This window comes from Protopterus annectens, chromosome 16.part0 (assembly GCF_019279795.1).
Source record: "Protopterus annectens isolate FY-2018-M chromosome 16.part0, PAN1.0, whole genome shotgun sequence".
Lineage (NCBI taxonomy): Eukaryota > Metazoa > Chordata > Ceratodontiformes > Protopteridae > Protopterus > Protopterus annectens.
In genome coordinates, this window is record NC_056750.1 from 167,313,491 (window position 1) to 167,341,294 (window position 27,804).

General features: G+C 42.7%; 2 protein-coding genes across 2 annotated transcripts in view; one reads left to right on the forward strand and one right to left on the reverse strand.

The window, feature by feature from the left end:
* HAUS4 (HAUS augmin like complex subunit 4) overlaps nucleotides 1-27,804 on the reverse strand; it is a 770,196-nt gene that overhangs the window by 328,984 nt on the left and 413,408 nt on the right. Inside the window, exon 6 of the mRNA XM_044058014.1 lies at nucleotides 11,064-11,160. Coding sequence (XP_043913949.1) covers nucleotides 11,064-11,160 — 97 coding nt within the window. The remainder of the gene's footprint in view (nucleotides 1-11,063; nucleotides 11,161-27,804) is intronic.
* The window catches only part of PRMT5 (protein arginine methyltransferase 5), a 1,996,504-nt gene that overhangs the window by 183,442 nt on the left and 1,785,258 nt on the right, over nucleotides 1-27,804 (forward strand). The gene's annotated exons all lie outside the window — the stretch shown is intronic.

The following is a 27,804-nucleotide window of genomic DNA, read 5'->3' on the forward strand; positions in this document are numbered from 1 at the left end:
ATTGGATTTCCCCGGGATGTGCGTTGCTTCTCAACACTATACAAGTGCAATCGCCCATTGCCAAACTCTTAATGCCTCTCGTCATAGGGGGTAAGATTTGGTTCCTCCTTGTTTGTTTATATACCACACTACCGACATGTTGTCGGTCTGAATTGCAATCGTTCCTAGAGGGAGAGAGTCCTGAAGTGCCTAAAACGCATAAACACACCACTATCATCTCTTGGATGTTGATACGCAGATGGTTCTCGTGGTCCTGCCATAAACCTTGAACTGCCCTTTCCAGATAATGACCCCCCACCTGATCTGGGAAGCATCCGTGGTTAACACTGCCTTTGGTTGGGGAAACACAAAAGAGATGACCCCAGATACAGCTGGTCTGTCTGAGCCATCAAGTTAAACCTCTCTTGCAAGACTCCGTGATGTAGATCGGATGTGAAAGAGGGAGATCTTGCATTGACCACTGTGCGAATAAATGCCATTGTAGGAGTCTCGTGTGTAATCGGGCTAAAGGCACCAGCAGAACGGCAGCAGCTATGGTTCCCAGGGTCTGTAACACTTGTCTGGCCTGGGCTTGCTTTGTTGAAATCAAATTTTTTACCTGTTGATGTAAGGAGTGTATTTGGTCTGGGGTGAGTCTTGCCGTCATGTCTCTTGAGTTGAACTCTGCACCTAAGAAGACAATATGTTGCGACGGTAACAAGGCAGATTTTTCTTGATTTATAGTGATGCCCAGCTTGTTGCAAAGAAGAAGGGTTTTGTCCCTGGCCTGAGATAGCAGATGCCTGGTGAAAGAGATGAGGAGCCAGTCATCCAGATATGGAAACACTCGGAATCCCTGACGTTTCAGGTGAGCCATGACCACTGCCATACATTTGAACACTCTGGGAGCTGTAGTGAGGCCAAAGGGCAGAGCTCAAAATTGGTAGCAACTGGCTCCCTGACGGAAGCGCAGATACCTTCTGAACCACCTGTCCATTTTTCTATGGTAGTACGCATCCTTGAAGCCGACAGAGCACATCCAGTTGTCTTTCCCTATGAAAGGGAATATCGACTGCAGGGTTACCATCCGGAACTTTGTTTTTACAGATTTGTTTAATCTGCTGAGATCTAAGATGGATCTCCAGTCCCCTGTTTTTTTTGTACTAAAAAGAACCTTGAGTAAGTTCCGGATCCTATCTGGTCTGTAGGGACTTCTTGGATGACTCTTTTGTTTAGCAATGATTGAATCTCTAGAGTTGCCAAGTCCTTCTGTGCGAGTGGAACGTCTGGTAAGGACTTTTGTTTTGGAGGGGTGGAAGAAAAGGGAATGAGGTAACCTCTGGATATTACCTCTTGTATCCATTTGTCTTGGGAAATTTGTTGCCAGGTGTTTGGGTACAATGACAAGTGACCCCTGACTGCCTCCAGAGAAGGAGGAGCGGGTCTGCTTTCAGGAGCACTGTTAGGGTCTATTGGAGAAGGTGTCCCTGTCGCCCTGATTCTACAGACCCCCTCTGCTGAGAGGGAGGCGTCTTCCATTATAACTCCCCCCTCTGCCCCTGGGGGAAGAATCTTCACATGCATCTGAAAAACCTGTTTTGGGATTTGCGGAACTACATATTCCTGCCCTTTTTACTTTTGGGATAAGGTCTGGAAGGGGCAGAAAAACAGACTCCCATGGCAGATAAGATTTTCCCGTCCTTCTTGCACCTGGCCAGCGTCTCTTTTACCACAGGTCTAAACAAGGCTGAACCATCAAAAGGGGCATTGGTAAATGAAGACTTGAAAGGGTCAGCAAAGTTACAAAGGCGCATCCAGCAATGTCTCCCGAGAGAGATTCCTGATGCAGCCACTCCACTCGCTCCTTCAGCTGCACAGGAGATTAGCCTCATGGAGGAGTTCGCAATAGAGGCAAGGGTGGCTAGCTGTGAGGATACCTTGTTTGTGGACCCCGCAGCTACTGCTACTTGAAGGATATCTCCTAGTTCTTTGATGAGATCCCTTTGAAGTCTAATGAAGGTCGCTGAAGAGAACATGTGCTTGCAATATCTATCCATAGTTCTGGAGTCTTTATTAGGAGGATGGATAGATAAAGAGGTTTCTGACAATTCCTTCTTCATGGCCGCCACCACCACCATGGCATCTACGGGAACTCCTTTTGTTAAAGATTCCTTTTCTTTAGGGGCTGTAATAAATTTCTTTGGCATCCTCGGAACAGGCTCCACAGTGTCCGGTGAAGTCCATGCTTTCCTGGAAATTACCTCTAACAACTTGTCGTAAGGAGTCACCCAGGAGGTGGAAGGGCGAGATCCGAAAGCCTTCATGTATACTGAATCGTCCTCCAAGGGGTTGATGGGTTGCCAGTCACCCTTCTGTTTCAGGATTTCCATGATGTCAGCAAAGGAGACATCCTTATAGGGGGATCTTGAGGACCCTTCGGATTCATCCAAGTCAGTATCTGAAGTGACCGACTCAGGGGAGTCAATGTGCTTCCCCTTGCAAAGCCTCTTCCTGGGAACATCCTCTGAGGGATACTCAGGAGAAGTTCCAGAAGAGCGGGCACCACCCACGGTGGTCACCTGGGGGTCCGGATCTCTACTCTTAGGAGGGGGTGGAGAAGAGATAGACAGGCACCTGGTAAGGAATAGGGAGTGGATCCGAGAGCAGTGCCATCTGAGGGGACAGCATCCTCTCCGCTACCTCGAAAGCACCCCACCCCGCTCCGGAGAAGACCTCTACACAGAGGATGCTGGAGATTGGCTCCGAGGCAGAGGTAGGCGCCAAGCTCAATAAAGCCGAAGCACCAAGAGGGAGAGTCAGATCGGAAGACATACTGCACCGACTCTCACCCCCGGAGTAGACTGGAATTGGCTCCCAGATGTTTCGGCACCAGATGGAGCCGAAGACACCAGAGCTGAAGTCGGAACAGAAGAAGCCAGCAAGTGTCTGAGGGCCTACGGTTCCACTACAATCGGATCCATAACCTCAAGCTCTGAAGACTCTAGGGTAATCGGAGGAGGAATCAAAGAACGTGGAGCGGAGACAAGCGGCTCCGATGACTTTGGGCCCAAAGGTGAAAGCAATTTAGCCAGGGCTGGTGTGCATAGCAATCTCTTCACCACCCACTCTACATAATCATCTGAAATACTCCTGGAGGAGCGGCTGGACAAAGAGGGAGATCTCCTACACTCCAATATGGGAGATCTCAAGACTGGTGAGCCCACCATCAGATCCAAAGCTGAGGTCCGAGGAGTAGAAACCTCAGTCATCTCCTTTGACACTAATGGCGCAGAAGAGGATGGTGATGCAGACTTGTTGGAGCAGAGAGCTCTCTGTTCTGAAATCTTTTTGAGTGGCTCTGAATCTGGAGCAGAAGCTGGCCTCTTTCTACATGACTTATAGCCCTCATCCAAAGCTTGCTGAAAGGGAAGAAGACCTATGGCCATCAACTTAGTTTTACGCTCCTGTAGAACTCTACTACTGAAACCATGACAAATAGTGTAAGGGTCTTGCAGATGTATGGCACCGAGACAGTAAACACAATTAGTGTGCGCATCTGTCAAAGGCATCTTTCCAGCACACTTTACACATTTTTTTGAACACAGAAGGCTTATGCTCCTTGGGTTCTTTAGAGGAGTCTTTCGAACTCTCCTTAGACATTATTTAGACCAACAATAACAAACTACTAAAGTTTTTTTTTTTTTTAATATTTAAATAGAATCCTCTAACTGAAATGGATTCTACCGAAAAGGGGAAAGGGACAGAACCCTCTAACTTAAACGGGTTCTGCCCTGGGAGAGAAACAGCCCTGAAACTTAAGGGACCGAGAGAAACCTCTAACTAAAACATCACTCTCTAAAAAAGGGGCAGAAAGACTTAAAAGGGGTCTAACGCAGACAACACGAACAGCTAACAGGGATATATAGGGAAGAAAAATAGTACAACTAGCCAGGAAAAATACCAAATAATTGAAAAGTTATACTTATAAGCCAACGAGCCAACTGAAGAAACGTCTCAAAGTTTGCACGGCAAACGTTTTTTTCTCCCACTACCTTGGGTATTTTTTCATCTGTCAGCAAAACATTCCAATTCTGTTTTATTATATCATATATTCCCCCTATGTTATTACTATAATTAATATTAGCCTCACATTATCCATCTGTGAGGCTCTAGACTGAATAGGTGTTCCATCCTATTGTCTGTGGGAGAACCAAGGCCTAGACCCATTACTTCTGTATTGTTTACTCTTAGTAATAGCATCTTTAACTCTATTTTCATTGCATCCCCTTCGACAGAGGTTACTCACCAACTTGTCTATTTCTTGTTCAAAATGTGTATCCTGCGTACATATATATGAAATTCTATCAACCTGCCCTCTTATACCATTGAACGCACATCTTGGATGCATGCTGTCATAAGATAGCATGCTATTCTTCCAACAGTTCTTTCTGAATAAGGTAGTGTCCAAAACTCCATTCTCATCCCTCAGCAATTTTACATCCAAAAAGTCCAAAGCTCTACCGGAATACTGCATTGTGAATCTAAGGAAAGTGGTCATACATTCCAAATATTCAACAAATTTTTGTAAAAACCACAACCCCCCCCCCCCCCATAACAAAAAAGTAATCCACAAAATACACAAGGAAAATTAACTTGTCCTTCCATGGATGTTGTCCTCCATATATAAACTTTGTTTTCCCAGTAAGCCAACACTAAATTTGTGTGTTAGCACAGGGTGTGCCCATAGCCACCCCCTGCTTCTGGCGATAATATGCATCTTGAAACATAAATATGTTATTCTCTAACACTACTTTAAGCAGCTCACTTATCAGTCTAATGTTATCAAGCTCAAAGTTAGCTACTTGTAATAGTATGTGTTCTATGTCTGATATGCCATAGGTATTGCTAATGACAGTAAATAAATTCTTTACATCTAGTGTAACCATAATATAGTTCTGTCCTTCATTCCATACAATACACTCATGCAACAATGTTAAGAAGTGTGCTGTATCCCTTAGTATAATGAGTTTTGTATCTGAAGAAGGGCCTGGACCCAAAAGCGCTCATTCCTGTGTTTTTAAATGAGTTTTAAATAAAATTTTTGAAGCTGTTCAGCGTGGTGGCCAGTACCTGCTTTTTTCTTCTTTCCTTTGAAACGGTGCTGCAGTAGCGTTGTCGCCTCACAGTAAGATGCTGTCCGGTTGCGTGAATGTGCATCGTTGAAGGTATATATATATATATATATATATATATATATATATATATATATATATATATATATATATATATATATACACACACATACACACACACACACACACACACACACACATGAACAGAAGTATATAATAAGCCAAACTCCCAAATGCTTGACGTCTACTTTGACACACTTTGTTCAGCAAAACAGATGGTTGACAGATGTAAGAAACTGACCCTTCTCAGGGTTGGGAAATATACCCCCTCCCCAGGAATTGAAAATAGAGTTACTCCACAGAGCTCAAGTGATGTCTGGTACCCCAGCTGTGCTCTGACCCAGACGTGATAGGACTAACAAGAAACAAGAGTACAGTAGACTCCCTGTTACCCAGTCTTGCTGGGATTGGATCTAGGCTGGGTAAACAAATGGCTGGTTAATCAGAAAAAAACATACAAAACAGAATTTCTAGGTTATAAATCAGCTGAAATAACAGGATTTATGTTAGTATGCATTTTTCTAATGAATATGAAGTCTAAAACTCAAATGTCTATCATTATTTAGCCCAGAGGAGGTGGAAGTATTCTTCTCTGTTGTCTTTTGCTAGGGCTACGGCAGAAATATGAAGGCCGGATAAATAGAGGCTGGATAAGAGGGAATTTACTGTATAAAGGATAGTCAAGATAAAATCACCTTAGCTAACAGATCTAGTAGACCCTCTGATATACTCCCTGTGGGAGGAATAAAGACACCTTTGTTGTAGTTTCCAGTAGTTTATTCAGTTAAGTAGGTAGATTGAGGAGTGTTCTTGATTAGAACAATGTCTGCATACTGCTAACCTGCACCACACGAAGTATGTAACCTTAAAGACGATATTGCATTAAAAGTTGTATACACTCTTAGGTCTGACAAAATCCACTTAAAATTGTACTCCATGAATAGGAGAGGAGGAGAATCACAGTTGCAGCCTTTAAACCTTAAAAGCATAAAAAGGCCTGAACCTCTTCCATAAACAAAGGAAACGAGACAGCAGCAGACATGACACAAATGAAAGCAAGAGTACTTAGAATTTTTAAATTCATTTTTTATTGACAAAATGGTGCCAAATACAGCTGACCAATGGTACCAAAGACTGGAAGAGAGAAGGCAATGGCAATAATGGTGCAGCGGATCTGCAAGCCCTGCTACAAACTTCCTCTACCATTTGTTGCAAGCTTGGCAATAGGTCAAATAAAACATTTGAACTGGATTTCATCTCAGTGCTGACGTACAGCAAACTAAGAAATAGCATATTTTTGTTGGAGAAAACCTTCTTTTGGGGGGCAGGGCATTTATCCCTCCCCAACAGTTACTCTTTTCCATTTATTTTTTCTCCAGTTACTTAATCTAGTTCAGAGTCACAGAGGAGCTGAAAACTGGCCAGACATTTACGAAGCAGAATACAGAAAAACTAATCCTGAATGGTGTGTGTCAGACCCATACAAGGCACATATATCCACCATTCTCTTATAACATGCACATTTCACCCACTGCAGATTATTGGGATTTGGAAGGAAAATGGAACACCTTGGAAAAAAACAAAGCAGACAAAAAAAAAAGTCTACACTCAACACAGAAAGGACCCAGTCAAAAAATGAGCTATAGAACAAAGCACAGCAACACTAATTACTGTGCCAACCACTAATTTTACTATTAAAAATTCAGAACTTAGTAAATTATCAACTAATTTCTGGCAGAGAAAATTGTAACTGTACGACACAGCACACTTCAACTTTCTTAGCAGCATTTTCATGGTTTGACAATTAAAGCAACTGCAAATGAAATTATGCAAACATCAGGCTACTGAATCAGAGTCTATTATAGTTCCAGTTATTTGTTCCAGAGACCCCAGAAGCAATAGATCCTTCTCATCACTGGCATAGTTTTATATACATATTCCTTTGTGATGCTTCAAAAACTTTAATTTCTTCATTCAAAGGATAAAAATAATACTTTCACTGGATGAGACAACATATCAGGTTGCATTCTCACCAGTGCCGAAGTGTGCACTAAGCCTCTAAACTGTTCATCCTCTGCCTATCCAAAATGTCTGCGCTAGGACAACAGCTACTGTAACTCCCCTACACAAGGGTGGCCCCTTTATAGTCCCAAGTTACTACTAGCCCATCAGCCTCACCAGCCTTATATGCAAACCCATGGAGAATTGATTTACACAGATACAAGCAATTTCACTGATCTAGATCACAACCATTCTGGTGTTGTGAAGAGCAGGTCCTGTTTCCTGAACCTAGTAAGCCTCTTTGAAGAGGTTAAAAAGGCTGTAGCTAACGGTCACTCAGTGTATGCTATTTATCTTGATCTGGCTAAAAGTTTGACACTAGCCCACATGCTATTTCTTAAAAATTACGACTACAGAAAATCGTACTTTATTTTCTGGATTCCAAATTGGCCATCCAACATATCCCAAGTTGTGCAAGTTCCTGGTACACTCTCTGAACATACATTTTTAACTAGTGGGACACCACAGGAATTGATGGTGAGCTGTTTCCTGTTCAGCATTTATTTTGCAGACATCCATTTAAGCAATCCAGAAGTCCAGGTGACCAAGTTTATTATGACTGCAATCTAGACACTGTTACCTGCTCATCCACTGATACTAAACAGCTCCAGCAATATGCACATATCTTGAAACTGTTTTCAGTACACTACATAAATGCAAAAATTACAGCACAGTAGCATTCAGCAAAAAAAAAAAAAAAGCCACTGCCGCCTCATATTATAAATGGTATTCCTCTTCATAAATATACGGTCATAAAGCACATGGGTGCTTACACAGCCAACTCTCTCATTTTATCAGGTTTCTTCCATGGTAAGGGAAACCTTATTTCTGGCCCAGTTAATTTCCAAGAGAATATCCAAGATCCAACTTAATGTTCCTACCACTCAGCTCTTCCCTTATCAGACCCATCATCAAATACAGTGCCCCAATGGTATGTATAAAGCCAAGCATATTTCTCAACGGGAAAGGCACCAAAGGTAACTATAAAATTAAAAGCCTCAAATCCTTCAACTATCCAAAAAGATTAGCACAACTCTCCTTATACTTTGTAGGTGACAAAGCTGCTCTAAGGTGACCTGCTGTGCCTCACTCTTAGAACTGGGTCTTTCCATGGCTCAATTTGACACCCTATTTCTTCACAAAATCTGTGGCTCTGCAAGCACCCACACTACTGACCTCAATGTACAACCAATAATAAATGACTCACTTAGATTGATAGGTTCCAAAATCAACATACTCTCAGCCAATGGAATACATTATCACTACAGATCAAAGTACAGCTTATTTATTTATAATTACTGACATTTGATTACTGGGGATGTCTGACCCAGTAGGTGCCCATTTTCAGTGGAGGCCTAGAGAGAAGAGTTCTGAGGTATTACAAAAACATTTTAATAATTTTACAAGCTTCAAAAATAATACAAAACATCTACAGTTTAATTACATCAAATTAGACAATGTGACAACACTGGTTAAAAATAAATGCAATTTACATGACAATAATTTAATATTTAGAGAAATTTTAGCCAGTTTAAAGCAATTAAAGAGTAGTACAATACAAACAAGAACTGCAATGGGAGGCGAAAGAAAAAAAAACATGGTTATGTTATATTTACACAACTTTTGACTACCTTTAAGCCTAGTCTAGATGACTGGATGGTTAAGACTCAAATTTAGAGTATAATTATGTTCTATTCTGAATAATTTGGGATGCAAACACTATAAGTGCTTGAAAATGGTGTAAGTGTCGCTGCTTAAATGTATATGACTAGGCATCTTACATTTTCCATAATTGTTCGTCTATTATTCATTTGTCCCTTTATTCTTGACTGGATATGTATGATGGCACAATGGACACTTCTCAGCCATATCTCATATTACAAAAAAAAAGAAAATTTACAAGCTAAGAATCAGTCAGATAAAAATTAAACAAAATAAAAAAAAACGAAAAAAAGAAAACCATTCCACTGTGTACAGTACATTCACCTTTCTTAATTTCCAAGATATTTTACTTCTTTTCTCTCTTTTTAATTTAGGACTACCTACTCACTGTTATAACATGCACTTTTTGTCTTCTATCAGTTGTCTGTACTGTTTTATTAGACTTGTACTCTTTCTTACCATAACCTTTTGCAAACAATGTACTTTAATTTTTGTGCTGAACTTTTCTCCCCGTGCTCCCACTGAATAGTGGTCTTGTACCCATTCAGACTATTCAAGTAAACAAATGCTAATCAATCAATCAAATCAGCTTCAGGTAAAAGGGCTACAGCAACTGAATTTAGCAGTCAACTAGATTCCTGTATAAAGCAAAATTAATAATATGCAGCCAAAAGGTTTGTTCCTCTAAGGCCGTTATAATTTACTGTTCTAAATATGATTTAACTTTTTCTTTGACTGGGTTAGTGTCAATATGTTTGAAGCCTACTTCCAAGAGAGTATGAGGTAGTATTCATACTGAAAGTATGATTTGGCTAGTACATAGAGGAAATTCCTCCCTTTTTTCTTTGGGAAAGTGCCCTCAGATATTCAGCAAACACCTGAGCTAACATGACCACAAACAGACTAGAACTCAGTTTAAATGCATCATCTGAAGGAGAGCACCTAAGGAGTACAGCACCCCCCAAAAACACCACCACACTTGCACTGTACTGCAGTGTCAGTATTGGAATACCTGATCATGGGATACAATGCACAGCCCTATGATCCTTCCAGAATCAAAGTTATGTTTTGATACCTAGCGAGGCAGATATTGTGCTGACGCTGCATGTCTCAATGTGTTACAGAAACTTTTTTCACAGTAAATTAGCAGGTGTAGTAGGGAATAGTGTGAGAGCTAGTACAATATACATTCAGAAAAACTAAAAAGCCAATATAACAGAAATTACAGGCAGCATGCACAGTGGTCTTGACCTTAAGGATCAAGACATGAATCAAAAACTTAAATATTTGAGGCAAAGTAGAAAAGGCAGCATAACAAGAAAAGCATACTCATTCTGTTGTATGAAAGACTTAAGGCTGTGAGCAGCTAATAAACGTCACCTTGCAGTCTTGAGTACGAGTCCATCGATTTCTACTTGCAATATGTACAACGTTGAGAAGAATCACTTAAGAAAGAACCCTTCGATCACTCCCTGAAAGATGCACTTATGCCTTGTGAGCTTAACTGATTAACAAATGAATACAACAAATACCTCTCTGGAAAGCTAAGGTGAGCTTTAGGATACAAAGTGACAAGCAGAACAGGTTACTGTAAACACTTGGTTCATTTCAAAGAAAAGGTAATCCAATCAAGATGAGAATAAGACAATTTGGTTAACCCAACAAGGGGAACTGCGTAATTTTTTCTTTGTATTCTCAGAGTGTATAGCTTGTAATGAAGGGTCAAATGAGGAATTCGCAGGTGAAAGTCCAAGTTTGGCACCAGTGTAAGTATGGCTCAGCTTTTGCTGAAGTTAAGGCAGAAGCTCATGAAAGTACACCCTGCTCCGTCAACTAGATCAGCTTTTAGGATCCATGCTGATGGTTTGAGAATTAATGGTTGAGAACAGGAATAAATCATCTGCTCACAATATGGTCTGTACAACATGAGGTATAATTACAATACATCAGCTTAACATAAACAAATCAAATGCACCCTTAGAAACCAGCTTTGAATGGGATGCGAGACTAAACAAGACAAAGCCCTGCAAATAAAGTGATGAATTCAATACAATATGGATCAGTATCCCAATATCCTTGGAACAAGATCTGCACAATCTTATTTTTTTTTCTAAGAGCTGCATGCTTCTGACCAAAATAGTATGTTTACAGACTCAATAGTTCACTTACTGTATTCAGGGTGAAGATAGCACAGAACTGAAAAACACTTCTTCATCAGCCTAATCTCGATTTCTTTGACAAGTCTTTCTTTCATTGCTTGAAAATCCTAATAAAAAAGTAAAGAAAATACATACATGTCCACAAAATCTGAGAAGTACATTTCAACTTTACTTCTTTAAACTATAACTGTATAAAATTTCTGCAGAGATCTCATTACTTCACTGATGAGAATTCATGAGATGCATATGAAGAAATGGCATTTACAGCTCAGAATCATCTCCTCACCCAAATTAAATTACAATCAGTTGCTCTGAGAACATACTACGCATTTGCCTGAGGTAAGTGCACTCCAAGTGCAGTCCCAGATAAAATATAACCAAGATCCAGCAGGTTCAAGCATACACAGTGCAGCTTCCCTCCAACAAAACAAAAATGTACAACCTTTCATGTGTAGCCACACACTATGTGCACAGTCCTCTCCGGTACACAACTATATGACCCTTCAGGTACAGATGCACATCACATGCATTCCATTTTCCAAAATGTAACTGTACTACCCTTAAAATGCAGCCACACACCATTTGCATTTCCCTTACACACACAAACTGTCTAACTACCGTAACTTCAGAGCTGCTTGGAAAATTTGGGACTAATTAACCTTCAAGGCCTAATGGCAGCTTATGGAGACATATTGGTAATCACTGTGGCAGAAAACGTAGACCTAGACACAGACAGCATACAACTTAAAATTGGGTTGCCACCTTTTCTAATGCCCAAAATCGGAAAGTTCTTATGGAAATGTGAGATTTTGCAGGACAAACCATACCTACAACCACTAGGATGTGCTATCAAAACAAAGATTACACTTAACAGTATTCATGCTCTCAACCAGTATGAAAGGCTACCAAAACAAAAGCTCACTGTTTCTGTTTAATATAATATTAAGGTCCATCAAATACAAAATAATTTATCTGTGCAATTAAAGACCTATGAGGAAATATTTCTTTGAACTTAAATCACAGGACATTTTTGACATTTTTCATGTTTTTCCATAGGACACAACTACTCAAATAGGGACTGTGCTGCATAAAAAGGGACAGTGGGTAACCAGATGACTAAGTAGCAACTGTGCAAATATAAACCAAACATGCCTTATGAAAAAAGCTGTTAAACTAGCCACCTCTCTTGCAGAATAGCTCTAGTCAGCACTTTTTGTAAAAAGAAAAATAACTAGATAGCCAATAAGCTAAAAACAGATTAATCGATTTGTGTCCTAACCTGTGTGAAGCAAAATAAAGAACGATTTTACTTCCTAATTTCCTTACTCCTGTCAATATAAAACCAACACCATCTGTGGACATGGATCAAATGCAAAAGCTATTAACCATGGTTGGGAACAATTCCTGCTCAACAATGGAAGCAACATGGACTGACTATTTAACTCAGCAGAAAACTAAGGCTTAAAGGACGAGTTAGTACTGAAATACAATCTCTCCCTGTGGAAAACCAGGTAAGGAAAATGAATGCTGAAGGCCTACAATTCAAAAATCCTTCTGACAGAAGTCATGGCTAATAAGGAGAGAGTCTGCTATGTCTCAATCTTCAAATCAGTAGAATCAGGCAGTTCAGGTAGAGCAATGGTGAGTTTCTCCAAAACAAAACAGAGATCCTAAAAGGGAATGGACTCCCTTAATGGGAGGGGGCAACTCAGTCTTACAAACTAAAGGATAATTCAGTATGGAAGTTAGGTGCACCTTAACTGATGAATAGCTGACCACTGAATTGAGCATTTCCAACAAATAGTAAAGAACTTTTGAGACAGGAACTGAGAAAGGGTTAGTTTTATGCTCCACAACATAAACTGCACATTTCACCCTGACAAATATTTATGGTGGAGGGCCTCTAAGCAAGACAATGCTCACGACCCAGCTTGAAATTCCTTGGCCCCTCGCTATGAGTACAAGTGGAACTACTAGGGTTTGGGTGTACCTTACATGACAGATAAGACAAATTTCTCCTCAAAGGTAGCCTGAGAGAATGTTACATCTGAAACCTCTGAAACAAACAATGGCTGTGTAGAACTTGGTCTTCTGTATGAACACCATCAAAGTAAATAGGGGGAGAAGCATACAGTAACTCCCGAGGGCTGCCCTAAACTAACTAATTTCTGTTATAACTGTTGGCAGAGATGGGGATAATTCTGATATCTTGTTCATCAGAGAAAAGAGCAAAGGAATGAAAGCAAAGTTTCGGACATTTGCTGTCAATGCAAATTGACTGAAGACCAATGATCCCCATCTCAACAGCAACTTTTTAAGCAACAGCCAACTAAGTGACCATTTGTAAGGCATCAAAAGACAAAAAGCTGACGAATACATGTGCCAACCAGATAATGGTGGATTAAGACTATTCACTACCACACTGTCACGGTTTCCCAACATAGCAGGTCAAATTGCATGACTTCCCCCATTTGTTGGAGTACCAGACTTCAGCCAGTGTATGAACAGCCAAACTCTATAAAGGAGGACATCCTGGAATGCTTGCAGGGATAAACAGGATCACTCATCTCCAAAACACTGACCTGCAACAACAATCCCTGGAATGACCAAACCTCCCGGAATGACCAAACCTCCCGGAGTGACTGTCCACTGAAATGCCTCCTACCCAAGGGCAGAGGCATCCTCTGTGACCATGGCTGAAAATGTAGAAACAACAAAAGGGTTGTCCTGAAGATTACATCCCTCCTGCTATCAAAGCAGACTGTTTATAGGTTCATAGGTTGGTACTAGGCTATCAGCCCTAAGGCCTATACAAGCCTAGACATAACAATTCCCTGGCTATTTCTTCCCACACTATTTACTTTCCTGGACCCATGTCTAGCAGGGCGACTGACGTGATCCCTGGGGTGAATTTCCTTTCTCCCATCCAATCGTTAAGGTTCCTCTTGAAGAGGTCCAATGTGGTGAAAACCCTGATTAATATGTCCTAAAAATATCTGTGCTGGGACCACTTATGTGTAACTTGAAGGATAATACAAATATTGCAACTACCACAAACTCTAATGCTTGCAGATATTTGTATGTGTAAACATGACCAAGAAACAAGTGACAAAATTTACTGCAATACATGAGATAACAGATAGATTCAGTAAAAAAATGTTATGTACTTACCATAACGTTCCATGTGAGTTGTTCATCTCACCTTCATTCTTTACTGATGGGTTCGGAGCTGATCCCTCAGCTCTGATATGGCCAATTGCAAAGCTCGAGTCTTCAAATAGCTTGAGGCTAAGTCTATATCCCATAATGCACCTGTGAATTACCTCAGATCTTGTTTGCTGCGTATACTAATACCATATGTCATTGTTACATTCCTAGAAAAAAAGGAAGAGAAGGTTTGAGTAACCAAGATGGATCCAGCATCTCGATCATCTATCAGCCCAGGAGGGGGTAGGAGGAGGGATTGACGTAAGAATGAAGGCGAGATGAACAACTCGCATGAAACGTTATGGTAAGTACATAACTTCTTTATGTGACGTTGTTCAATCTCACCATTTGCTCTTTACTGATGGGAAGCGTCCCAAGTACCATCAATCTCGGGTGGCTCACGGGAGTATATTTCTCAAAACCATGGATACAAAGGAGGCCCTGTCAACTTTGTAATGAGTGATAAAGGTATGAGGTTTTGACCAAGTTGCTGCTGCAAAAATGTTATCAATGGGAAGTCTGGCAGAAAAGGCAGATGATGTAGAAACTGATCTGGTTGCGTGAGCTTTAATCTTATGTTGCAAAGGCATATTGGCAGCTGAAAAGGCAAAGGTGATGCAATCAGATAACCATTTAGACAGAGTTGTTTTAGCCACTGGTCTCCCTTTTCTGGAGTCTGAGAATGAAACAAAAAGCTGGTCTGATTTCCTGAAATCTTTTGTTCTATCCAAATAAAATCTAAGCTGTCCGTGAACATCAAGTTTCTGCAGCATATACTCTAAATTGTTAGAATGACTGGGGAAGAAAACTGGCAAATCAATAACTTGGGTGAGATTAGTTTTCACTGCAAACTTTGGCAAGAATAAGGGATTTGCTCTAAGTGAAACTCAGTCAGCACGAAATATAAAATAGGGAGGTTGATGGATAAAGCCTGAAGCTCTGACAGTCTGTGGGCAGAAGTGATAGCTACCAGAAAGATGATCTTCCAAGACAAAAATTTGAGATCACAAGATGAAGCTGGTTCAAATGGCAGAAGAATTATATGCAAGAGTATAAAATTTAGATTTCATGGAGAATAGGGAGATTTCACAGGTGGCCTAATATGAAAAGTCCCTTTGAGAAATGCTTTGGATAACTTGTGAGACATGATATTCAAACCTTCAAATCCAAGATGAAAATTAGAAACAGCAGCCAATTGAACCCGAACTGTTGCTGCTGCAGCTCCTTTGTTGAAAATCATAGTCAAGAATACTAATATGGAAGCCACAGGAGCTTGGGTAAGGACCAATATTATTTTTAGAGGCCCATATAGAAAATTTCTTCCATTTGCTCAGATATAGCTTTCTGGTAGAAGATTTATGAGAGGACAAAAGGATGTTTTGTCTCACTGGAAAGGTTATTGAACCTGGCTATGATGGGAACTGGAGCAGCCAAGCTGTCAGCTTCAGGGACTGCAAAGAAGGATGAAGGTCCCCCGACGGATGTGTCAGGTCGGGAACTGGGTCCAGGATCCAAGGTTCCTCCACAAGATGAAGTCAAAGGAAGGGGAACCAAATCTGATGAGGCCAGTAAGTGGCTATAAGAATGATGGTCCTTCCCAGGGATTTTGCTTTCTGCAAAACTATGGGTATCAATGGGATTGGTGGACATACATAGAGGAGACCCGGAGGCCAATCGTGCACGAGTGCAGCCTTTGGGGCTTTTCCCGGAGGGGGAATCGGGGCAAAGTAGCTTCTGCATTTCGTGTTTATTTGACTGACAAAAAGGTCGCAGCAAGGCTGGCCCCACCTGCGGAATAGCCTGTCCTCAACTTCTTTCTTGAGGGGCCACTCGTGGGGCAACAAGCTTGCCCTGCTCAGTTTGTCTGCTATCACGTTGGATCTCCTCGGGATATGTGTTGCCAACAAAGTGCTGGGTGGAAACAGCCCACTGCCAAACTCAGAGAGCCTTTCGACAAAGGGGAAAAGATCTGGTTCCTCCTTGTTTGTTCAAATACCAGACCACCGACATGTCTCTCTGAATCACATTCGTGCCCAGAGGAAGACTCCTGAAAGTACTGCAACACCAAAAGTACTCCTCTCATCTCTAGGACATTGATATGCAGATGTGTCTCCTGGTCAGTCCATGTGCCTTGGGCAGTCTTTCCCTGAAAATGCCCCCCAACCCTTTCAGGGAAGCAATCGTGGTCACAGTGGCTGCTGTAGGGTGTAGCACAAATGGGCATCCTATTGTGACATGAAGTGAGGTCAACAACCACTGAAGGTCCTTCCTGCAAGAATTTGTGATTATAGTGTGATTCATGGGGAGCTCTTGGCAGGACCATTGAGTGAACAACAGCCACTGAAGAACCCGCATGTGCATCCGAGCTAGTGGCATGGCTAGAACTGCTGCTGCCATCATGCCTAATATCTTTAGAACTTCCGATGCTGGTGCTTTGCTTTTGATAACAGGATGCTGACATGTTGACGAATGAGAAGGAATCCCTCCATTGGAAGTCTTAGAGTGGTGGTGGTGGTGGTGTCCAAATCTTCCCTGATAAAAATGATATGCTGTGATGGTGACAAGGCAGATTTTTCTGAGTTGACTGTAATGCCCAGATGATTGCAGAGTGACAGAGTGGACTCCCTGGCCTGAATAAGTTGATGCCTGGTGGTGGCGGTAAGGAGCCAATCGTGTAGGTAAGGAAACACCTGGAATCCTAGACGCCTCAGGTGAGCCGTGACCACTGCCATGCATTTGGTGAACACTCTGGGGGCTGTAGTAAGACCAAAGGGCAGGGCTCGAAACTGGTAATGATTGGCTCCTAGCCAGAAGCGCAGGTGATCCCTGGATGGCCTGGCCATTTTTATGTGGTAGTACGCATCCTTGAGATCTATTGAGCACATCTAATTGTCTTTCCCTAAAAAAGGAAGTATAGACTGAAGCGTGACCATCCGAAACTTCTCTTTCTTTACATATTGGTTCAGTCTGCTGAGGTCCAGTACGGGTCTCCAGTCCCCCTTCTTCTTTGGAACCAAAAAGAATCTTGAGTAAGCTCAGGATCCTGTTTGGTCTGCTGGGACTGGTTGGATGACTCTTTTTGCTAGCAACATTTGGACCTCTATAGTTGCCTGTTCCCTGTAACAGGGTGGAACGTCTGGGATTTTTCTTAAGATTGGAGGGGTGTGGCAAATGGAATGAAATACCCTCTGGAAATGATACTTTGTACCCAGCTGTCTTTTATTTTGAGCCAGGCGTCTGGGTACAAAGACAAGCAACCCCCAACTGCCTCCAGTGCAGGACAGTCTGGCTTCCTCTCAGGAGTGCTGGTAGGTCTTCCCAGAGAAGTGATCTCTGTCATCTTGATGTTGCGGACCCCCTCTGCCGCAAGGGCAGTGTCTTCCATTATTACCCCCTCCTCTGCCCCTGGAAGGGGGTTCACCAAGTGTGTCCTGAAAGGCTCCTTGGGCTTTTCAGAACCACATTTTTTCCTCCCCGTTGACCTTTGGGATAGGGTCAGGAAGGGGTGGAAAAATGGCCCCTGATGGCAGACATAGTCTTTCCATCCTGTTCACACCTGTTTAAGGTTTCCCTCACTTCAGTCCCAAAAAGGGATGAGCCATTAAAGGGAGTGTTCACGAAGGATGACTTGAAGGGCTCCACGAAGAAACATAAGCACATCCAGGAATGTCTGCCAAGAGCGATTCCTGTACCCGCTGCCCTAATTGTTCCATCAGCTGCATAGGATATAAGACGCATGGATGAGTTGACAATAGAATTTAGGGTAGCAGCTGGGCAGCAACTTTGTTGGAGGCCCCTGCAGCTACTGTACCCTGAAGAGCATCTCCCAACTCCTTTAGTAGATCTCTTTGCAACCTAATGAAATGGGTTACGTAGCTCATCGAACGGAGAGCAAAGGTCGCTGAACTGAACATGAACTTCCCATATCTATCCATAATCCTGTAGTCTCTGTTAGGAGGATGGATAGACAAGGAAGTCTCAGACATTTCCTTCTTGGTGGCCACCACCACCACTATGGTATCAACCGGAACAACTTTAGTTAAAAATGTTTTGTCAAGTGGGGCAGAAATAAATTTATTAGGCCTTCTAGGGTCAGGCTCCATAGCATCCGGAGACACCCACGCCCTTCGTGAGACCAGCTACATCAGCTCATCGAAGGGCAGAGACACCCAAGAGGTGGAGGGCTGAGACCCGATAGCCTTCAGAAGAACTGACTCATCCTCAGTAGAGCTTTTGGACTGCCTATCACCCCCCTCTGCCTAAGGATCTCAAGTATCTTAGCAAAGGAGATATCCTCAGAGGGGGATCGTGGGGACCCTTCTGACTCATCTAGGTCAGTGTTCGATGGGAGAGACTCCTGAGAGGAGTCTAGGCGCTTCCTCTTGCACAATCTCTTCCTGGGAACCTCATCAGTGGGGCCCTCTGGTGAGGTCTCAGAAAAGCAGGGGCCACCCACTGGGGCTTTCTGAGGCTCTGGGTTTCTACGCTTAGTGAGCACGTGTGATGCAGAAGCAGACACGGGCACTTATGGGGAGGAGGAGGGCAAACCGAAGGTAGAGGATGTCCTAGGAGACATGACTCTCTTCATGGCATCGAAAGCACTCCTGCTACGATGCGAAGGAGCCGACGGATTCAAGGAAACCATCAACACCCCTGGCACCGGGATAGTGGGCTCCAAGCCCGAGGTAGGAGCAGAGCTCATCTGAGCAGAGGCCCCGAGAGGCAAGGTCAGAACCGACAAGTCAGTCCAACTGTCCTCCCCGGACCTGACCAGAGAGTGTCAGCTCCTAGAGTCCTCGATAGGCACAGAGGACATCAGAGTACATGGAGCCAAAGACAATAAAGCAGGTTTGGGCTCAGAGGGTTCCAGTAACATCAGGTCTGCCTCCTCCAGCTCCGAAGGACCAGTATGGCTCGGAGGAGGAATAGTAATAGTCGGTGCAATGGTCTTCAGCTCTGAAGCCATTTGGGTCAAAGCCGATAACATTTTGGCTAATGCTGGTGCCAACAGCTTCTGTATCACATGATCCATGTCCAGATCCGACCAGCTGATAGATCGAAACGACCGTACCGAAGGTGGTACTGACTGAAGAATAAGACTCTGGTGCTTCGGAGACGAGCTCCGAAAGGAAAAGACTGTAGGCCCCGAGGGCAGTATTTTTTTTTTTTTTTTTTTGAGTCTGATGTCTTGGAAGACTTTGAGGACCTACTGGAGCCATCCTGGTCACTCAAAGCTTCTTGAAAAGAAGGCTTCAACAAGCCTCTATTGATTAATTTCCTCTTCCTTTCCTGTAGAACCCTAGAGGAGAAGGAATGACAAATGGCACAACTGTCTTGCAAATGCAGAGCTCCTAGACAATATACACAGTTAATGTGGCTGTCCGTGACTGACATTTTCTGGCCACACTGGGCACTTTTTGAACCCAGACTTGGAGTGATTATCTTGATCAGCCATAGTAAAGACAGAAAATATTTACTGTTACCACACAAGAAACTACAACAGTAAATTTTCTCAATAGAAAGTACAGGCAAGCCTTCATAAAAGCAGGCTAAACATGCGCGCGCACACACAAAATGTGATACCACACAAGCAGACTATGTAAAAAAAACAGATATTTAGATAAGGTTGCTCTTTATCAGCAACTAAGGAAAAATCTAAGCCTTATCTAAAATACAGAAGGCTAGACAGACCACACAGAACTCTTGATAAATACAGCTAAGAAAATGTGACAAAGGTCACTAAATAACACAGCAAGGCAATAACCTATCTATACAACTAAGGTTTACTGTACAAAGCCTTATATAAACTTAAAGGCTAGACAGATCACACCTAGAAAGAACTACTACTAACTAGGCCTAAAAGAGGCCAACTAGAATTATAAGAAAACACAGAAAATGGGAAGGGAAAACACACTGAAAGCTATAAGAGCTTTATAAACAATGCTAACTAACTACTATTCTAGCTATCAAAAAACTTTTCAAGAAAATTTTTAAAGAAAATTTTGCTTATCTGGCCTGAGCTAAATCAGAAACTCCGATCTGTTGCAGCAGCAAACTAGATCTGAGGTAATTCACAGGTGCATTATGGGATAGGGACTTGGCCTCAAGCTATTTGAAGACCTCGAGCTTTGCAATTGGCCGTATCGGAGCCGAGGGATCGGCTCCGAACCCATCAGTACAGAATTAACGGCGAGATTGAACAACTTCACATCATGTTATCAGCTACAGGCCTTATGAACAAGATTTCTTGCATGTCACTAAACTATTTACCACTGAATAGAACTGTCAATCTGTAGATTAAGGTAAGTGGAAGACATCTGTGCTAGACTAAACTGTCTCTGATGAGTGACACTAGTAGCCAGTTTGCCAAGTATGAAACAATGATGACAATGATCATTGGGGAGGGGGCTAAAGTGAGACCTAAGAGTGATAAAGTACAGTTTTGAACCTACCATAAATGTAGATGTTCAAAGATCCACATTGCTGCAGTCCTTACATATGGGTAGTCCGCTGTCCTCGGTCGGCCCGAATACCAAAGTATAAGGCTGACGTCGGTCAAGGCGCTTAAAACTGACATCAGGACGTCAGGGTACAAAAGCGCATGACCGACGTCATTTCCTCAGTCTTTTCTTGCCCCAGATGTCAGAAGGCCCTAACAAGACAGGCCAAAGCCAAAAACCAGCAAAACCCAACCAACCACCCGTACACTAACCATATTTACAATATGTACAACACAAACCACACCACCACCTTCAACAACAGAGGGGAAGGAGGGAGGGTAAATTGGACTGCAGCAATGTGGATCTTCGAACATCTACATTTATGGTAGGTACAAAACTGTACTATGTTCTTCATCTCACATTGCTGCAGTCCTTACATATGGGTAGAATCCCAAAGCAGAGGTAAGGGAGGATGGCAAAACTATAAAGCATTAGGAGCTGCCAACATGCCTTGTAAAATTGCAGTTGCAAATCCAGCCCTAGATTTAGAGTAAAGTGGAAGGTGGTAGTGCTTAGAGAAAGTATGCACTGAACTCCAAGTAGCTGCTTCCAAAATATCTTTAGTAGCCACCCCTTAAAAAGCTGTAGAAGTGGCAGTAGCCCTAGTGGAATGAGGCCTAATCCCAGCTGGAATCTCCTTACCATGATGGGAATAACAGAAAGCAATACAAAAACCAATCCACTTAGAAATAGTTTGTTTTGAAACAGGCTTGCCCTGAGAACCCAAAGCAAAAGAAACAAACAACTGCTGAGACTGCCTGAACCCTTTAGTTCTGCTCAAATAATATCGCAACTGTCTGTGTATATCCAAAGTGTGCAAAATCTTTTCCCCTTTATTTTGGGGGTTTGCATAAAAAGTAGGCAAATGAATAGTTTGATTTAAAGCCACACTAGAAACCACTTTAGGCATAAAAGAAGGGTTAGTACGCAAAGACACCCTATCCTTGTGGAAAATTAAGAAAGGCTCAACTGCCATAAGGGCCTGTAATTCAGAAACCCTTCTCGCAGAGGTAATGGCCAACAAAAAAGCAGTCTTCCAAGATAAATATTTCAACTCTGCCGATGCTGCAGGCTCAAAAGGTTGTAGAGTGAGTTTCTCCAACACAAAATTGAGATCCCAAGCAGGAGTAGGAGCTCTACGTGGGGGTCTTATATTCTTTGCCCCTCTAAGGAATTGCTTAAACAAAGGCTGAGAAGATAATGGTGGATCACAGTCATAGTGAGCAGAGATTGCTGCAGCATGAACCTTTATAGAGGAGAAGGACAAACCTTTGTCCAATAACTCAGTAAGGTATTGAAGCGCCACACTTAAATTAGGTTTAGAAACATCAAAGTCCTTTGCTGTACTCCAAAATAAAAATCTCCTCCATTTATCTGCGTAAACTTTCCTTGTACTAGGCCTTCTGGCCTCCAAAATAACATTCAAAACTTGTTGTGGAAGCTGAGACCCTCCAGGGTTTAAACCAGAATATGCCAGGCTGTCAGATGTAGAGAATGAAGTTTGACATTGAGTAAATGACCGCTCTCCTGAGACAGCAGGTGAGGAATCAAGGCAAAGGCCATGGAGGCTCCTGTACCAGACTTCTCAGTAATGGGTACCAGTGCTGTCGAGGCCAATCTGGAGCTATTAAAATCATGTTTGGCTTGTCCTGTCTGACCTTCAGCAGTACCTTTGGGAGGAGAGGCAGAGGTGGAAAGGCATACACGTGAAGATTGCTCCAATTGAATGAGAGAGCATCCACTTTCCAAGCTGAGGGATGAAACCTTTTTGTGCAAAACTTTGGCAGCTGGTAATTTAGTGGAGAAGCGAACAGATCTATGTCTGGACTTCCCCATAACACTGTCAACCTCTGGAATACATGAGGATCCAATTTCCACTCGTGGGGATCCATAATTCGTCTGCTTAACACATCTGCTAAGGAGTTCTGTGCTCCTGGCAGAAACCTTGCCTGAAGATTTAGCTGTAAACTGAGAGCAGTCTCCCACAAAATCATCGCTTGTCTGCATAGAGGGTAAGAATGCGTTCCCCCTTGCTTGTTGATGTACCACATGACAGTTGTGTTGTCTGTTTGAATCAACACTTGCCCTGGAAGAAGTAAATCCTTGAAAGCCATCAATGCAAATTGGACTGCTAACATCTCCTTCAAGTTGATATGTAGATGTTGAAGTCTGGCAGGCCACGTGTCTTGTATCCATTTTCCATTTAGATGAGCTCCCCAAGCTTTGTCTGAGGCATCTGTCGTTAAAATCTGACTCGCCTCTGGCCGGGTCACAGAGAGTCCCTTGTTTAGGTGACATTCCTGAGCCCACCACAAAAATTCCTTTTGAATGCAAGGTATTATTTGAATGACAGTGTCCAAATCTTGGCAGTGCTGTGTCCAAACATTCTTGAGATACCATTGTAGCTTCCTCATATGCAGTTTGGCATTGGGAAGTACCAGAATACAAGATGCCATGAACCCCAAGGCTTGAAGGACTGTCCTTGCAGTCAGCCTGGACTGATGAGACAACTGGTGGAAGTAAAGAGAAAGATTCTTTTGTTTGTCCGGGGTCAAAAGGCCATCTGGGATGCTGTATTCAGTCTCACACCCAGAAAGCACATGTCCTGAGAGGGTACTAGACTGGACTTTATTTCGCTCACAGAATACCCCAGGCATCTTAACACTGCCATCACATACTGTAAATGATGAAGAAGTTCGTCCTTTTCTTGGGCCAGTATCAGGCAATCGTCCAAATAAGGATAGATCTGTATTCCTCTTAGCCTGAAGAAAGCTACCACTGGAGCCAGAACCTTCGTGAACACTCTGGGCGCAGTAGATAAGCCAAAGGGCAATGCAGAGAACTGATAATGTGAAGTCCCAGCCCGAAACGCAGATACTTCCTGCAACTGGGCCTGATAGGAACATGAAGGTAAGCCTCTTTGAGATCCAGAGTCACCATCCAGTGATCTTTGCCCAGCAGAGGTAAAAGCTGTTGTAACGTTAACATTTTGAACTTGGGAATGTCCAGATATGTGTTGAGGATGGATAAATCCAAAATTGGTCTCCACGTGTTTCCTTTCTTTGGTACTAGAAACAGGCGAGAATAAAATCCTAGGCCCACTCCTGGCAGAGGAACCGCTTGTATGGCCCCTATTTGAAGTAGTAGAGAAATTTGTTTGAGCCTCTAGTCTTTGCTGAGGAGGAATGTCCGCATGCCTTTGAAAGGAGGCAAGGTATGGAAATAAAACTTGTAACCCTGGTGTATGATATCCAATACCCATTTGTCTTGGGTAATCAACATCCAATTTTCCTTGAAGAGTGCTAACCTTCCTCCCAAAGGTGCTGCCAGGCAAGAAGGATCTGGCAGCTGAAAAGTAGGTCATTGGGCCTGTTTACGAAAGGACTGGCCCCTGCCCTCACCCGAAGATTGTGCAGGTGAACTCCCTGTTCTAGGCCTGAAAGAACTCTGAGCTCTGCCCCTACCACGTCTAGATCTACCCCTAGACTGAGAATCATAAGAAGGATACGTCCACCCCTTAGCAGGCCAATTCCTACTAAACTTCGGAGGCTGAACTTGCAAAAAATCTTTAACAGCCTGCATACACTTAGCCTTGTCTTCCATTTTCTTCAAGACTGATTCCACAAGTGAACCAAACAACACATCAGACTGCAAAGGAGCATCCAAAATCCTTGTCTTAACATGGTCAGATAAATTCTGATCCTTTAACCAGGTGTGCCTGCGAAGAACTGAGCCAGTGGCAGCCACCCTAGACGAGGCCTGCACAGCATCAAAACCACACTGTAATGAATGCTTACCCACTTGTTCAGAGACATGCACCAAATCTTGCAACTCTTTACACTCAATGCCTTCCGCCAGAGCATCCACCTTAGACTTCAATTGAGAAAGAAGAAAGTTTTGATATTTCAACATATGAAACTGGCAATTCAAAGCCCTCATAGCTAAGGTAGAAAATGTATAGACCTTCTTTCCCCATCTATCCAAAGCTCTGGCTTCTTTATCCAGAGGAACCGGATTTTTACAACAGAGGCCTTGACACCCTTAGGCCCCTGGCTAATAGTTTCTGGGTCCGCCCTAGGACTCTTATAAAGATATTTATGAGCCTCAGGCACCCTGTAATACCTATCCGGTTTAACAGGAGCAGGAGGCAGAGAATCAGGATTAAGTGAAGCCTCTGCAAACACATCTTCCACAACATCCAGAACAGGGGTATAGCCAAAGGCCTATGTTGGGGTAACAGCAAAACTCCCAAGCCTTTTCCTAGAATCAGAGAAGTCCTGACCTTCCCACTTAAAATGTTCCCTCATAGAATGAAGTGTCTCTGAAAAGAAAAATCCTCTGGAGGAGAAGCAGAAGGAGTGGAATCATCTGCATCAGAATCAGAATAAGGAGAATACTCCTGCAAGTCTTCAGCTGAAGACTCTGAAATATCCGAAGCCTGCTCAAAACTTCCCAACTCTGGCTCCACCCTAGGCCTCTTATCAGGAGGGGGCAAAGAACCTCTAATCAGAGTAATTAAATCTTCTGCCATTTTAAGCATGTGCTTCTTAGGCACAGACCCTGCTGAACTAGGAGTGACACCAACAGAAGCTGAAACTGGCCTGCCTCTGGGAGAAGCCTTGGAAACTGAAGGAGAAGGCCTAACCACCCTAGGAAGGGAGGGGAGAACAGTAACTTGGGAACCCCTTGAGCCTGACCTGCCTCCTGAGAGACCACCTCCTGCAAAATTAAAGTCTCCCCCTGAGACTCCAGAGAAGTCTCCGTCGGAACCACCAGTTCCACTGAAGCCTCTAAAGAACCGGTGTCCGGAACGGACGACTCATCTTGCCTGGGTTTAACTGTTTTGTCTTTGCGCTTCTTCGCAGAAGCGGGCGCCGGAGAATCCGACAGCATATTATAATTGCACCGCTTCCCAAAGACCAGCCTAGCACAATCCAACCTTCGCTTAATAGTGCGTTTATTGAACCTAGCACAAAAGCGACACCCAACAACGTCGTGCTCAGGCCCCAAACAAGGAATACACAAAGAATGATAATCCCTATGCGGTATCTGTTTCCCACAAGAAATACAGTTATTCACTTTTTCTGACATCCGGTAAAACACTGAGGCAAGAAAAAAACAAAATAATCCCCAACGGGGTACTTAGCCAACTTGGATTCAGTCTGAAACTCCGAATTCGAAAAATTTCAGAACGCCGAACGGCACTTGCAACGCTGCTTCTGCATCGGACCACGCGGCAAAAAAGACTGAGGAAATGACGTCGGTCATGCGCTTTTGTACCCTGACGTCCTGATGTCAGTTTTAAGCGCCTTGACCGACGTCAGCCTTATACTTTGGTATTCGGGCCGACCGAGGACAGCGGACTACCCATATGTAAGGACTGCAGCAATGTGAGATGAAGAACATCCAAACTCATATGACTAGCCCCTGTTCCAAAGTACAGGAATTTTCTGAACACACTGTTGCTCATTACATGGAGAAAATTTATCAAAGAGTTGAATGAAATACAGTTCTTTCTTGATTGATATGGATGGATGGACTGCAGCATGACAGTGTGAAAGGGCTGATTGTGGGCAAAGATGTTGATGTTGTGACAAGTTCAAGAAAAATCTTGATGATTGGATGGGTAATAAAAAAATTCACCCCGGGGATCACTTCTATGGTTTTGCTTGACAGGGGCAAAAGAAAATAATTTTCTTGGGTGACGAAAGCCAGGGTACCTTTTTGGCTAGGCTTGTATAGGCCCTAGGGCCAATAGCCTAGTACCTACCCAAGTAGACACACAGTAAAGTATAATTTCCCTTAAGAGCACAGAGACCACAGTCAGTCTAGGGCAGGTTTCTCCCTCTTTCTCCAGATCACCAATAAGACTCCCCACTGGCAAAGCTATAGGATTCAGATCTCAGCAGAGTGGACAAGCTAAGACCTCCACCCACCCTCTCTGTCCAACCATTGCTTCATGTCCCTACCCAAGTAGCTGACACACACATTTAATTGATATACAAGCACACACACTGATGGGAAAGGCTGGCACAGGTTTACTAGCTATGCCCCCTTTTGCCCAGACTATAAGGTAGTTCCAGCTGCCACCAGCCACCTATATCAGCTACTATAAGATCCTTACAAAGGGTGTCCAATGCTACCTTGTAATGCTACTATTATCCAAGTGATAGACTTGACAAAGCACCAGACTATTAGAAGTGGCCTGTATAGTGTCACCAAGTACATATGCAAGTACTCTAAGCACTTAAATGTGTCTCACAAATATCAGCCACAAAGATCGGTTTAAATATATTTAATAAAAAAAAAAACACCATCAACACAGTAACTTCAGAGTTAAAAATCACAGGAAATATTTTAAAACAACATTGCAGGACAGTCTCCAATAAATACAGAAAACATCTAAACTAATCTTTACTATATTCCTATCTATGTCTAAAAGAGATACTATGCCTTAAATCTTACAAGCAAAGCAAGTGCAGATGATGATGATGATGAGTGGATGTCTTTGCTAGTTCCAAGATAAAATGCAAAATGCCCAGTCTCTCTTGCAGACAGAGTTCTTAAATTAATATCAGATATTACTGCTGGGTTAGCTTGGATGACATCACTTTCTCGCCTGACTGAAGTTCCCAAGCTAAACCAGAAACTAACAAAATTTCACATCTCTGTGTTAAAAATGCATCTCTCTCAGATGTTTGCTCAGAACTGAAAGTCATAAAACACTTTCAAAACAATGCAGAAGGCACCCTAGTTCTAGACATCCTGTCTCCTTGCTGCATTGAAACCAACTTTTATAGCACAATCTTAAAGCAGTCTAATTTCAACTTATTTTCTTGAAGTTTTGCAAGTTAACTATGTACGTTCCAGTTTCTACTATTAAAACATACATTTGCACAGGTATATTGTTTATATACATCTGTTCTTTTCCAGTAGGATACACTGTGTATACAGCTTAGCTCAGTACATAAAGTTCTGTATAAATCATATCAATATTCACAAATGACAGAATTATTTACAAAATTCCAGATAGCTGGGCTGGCA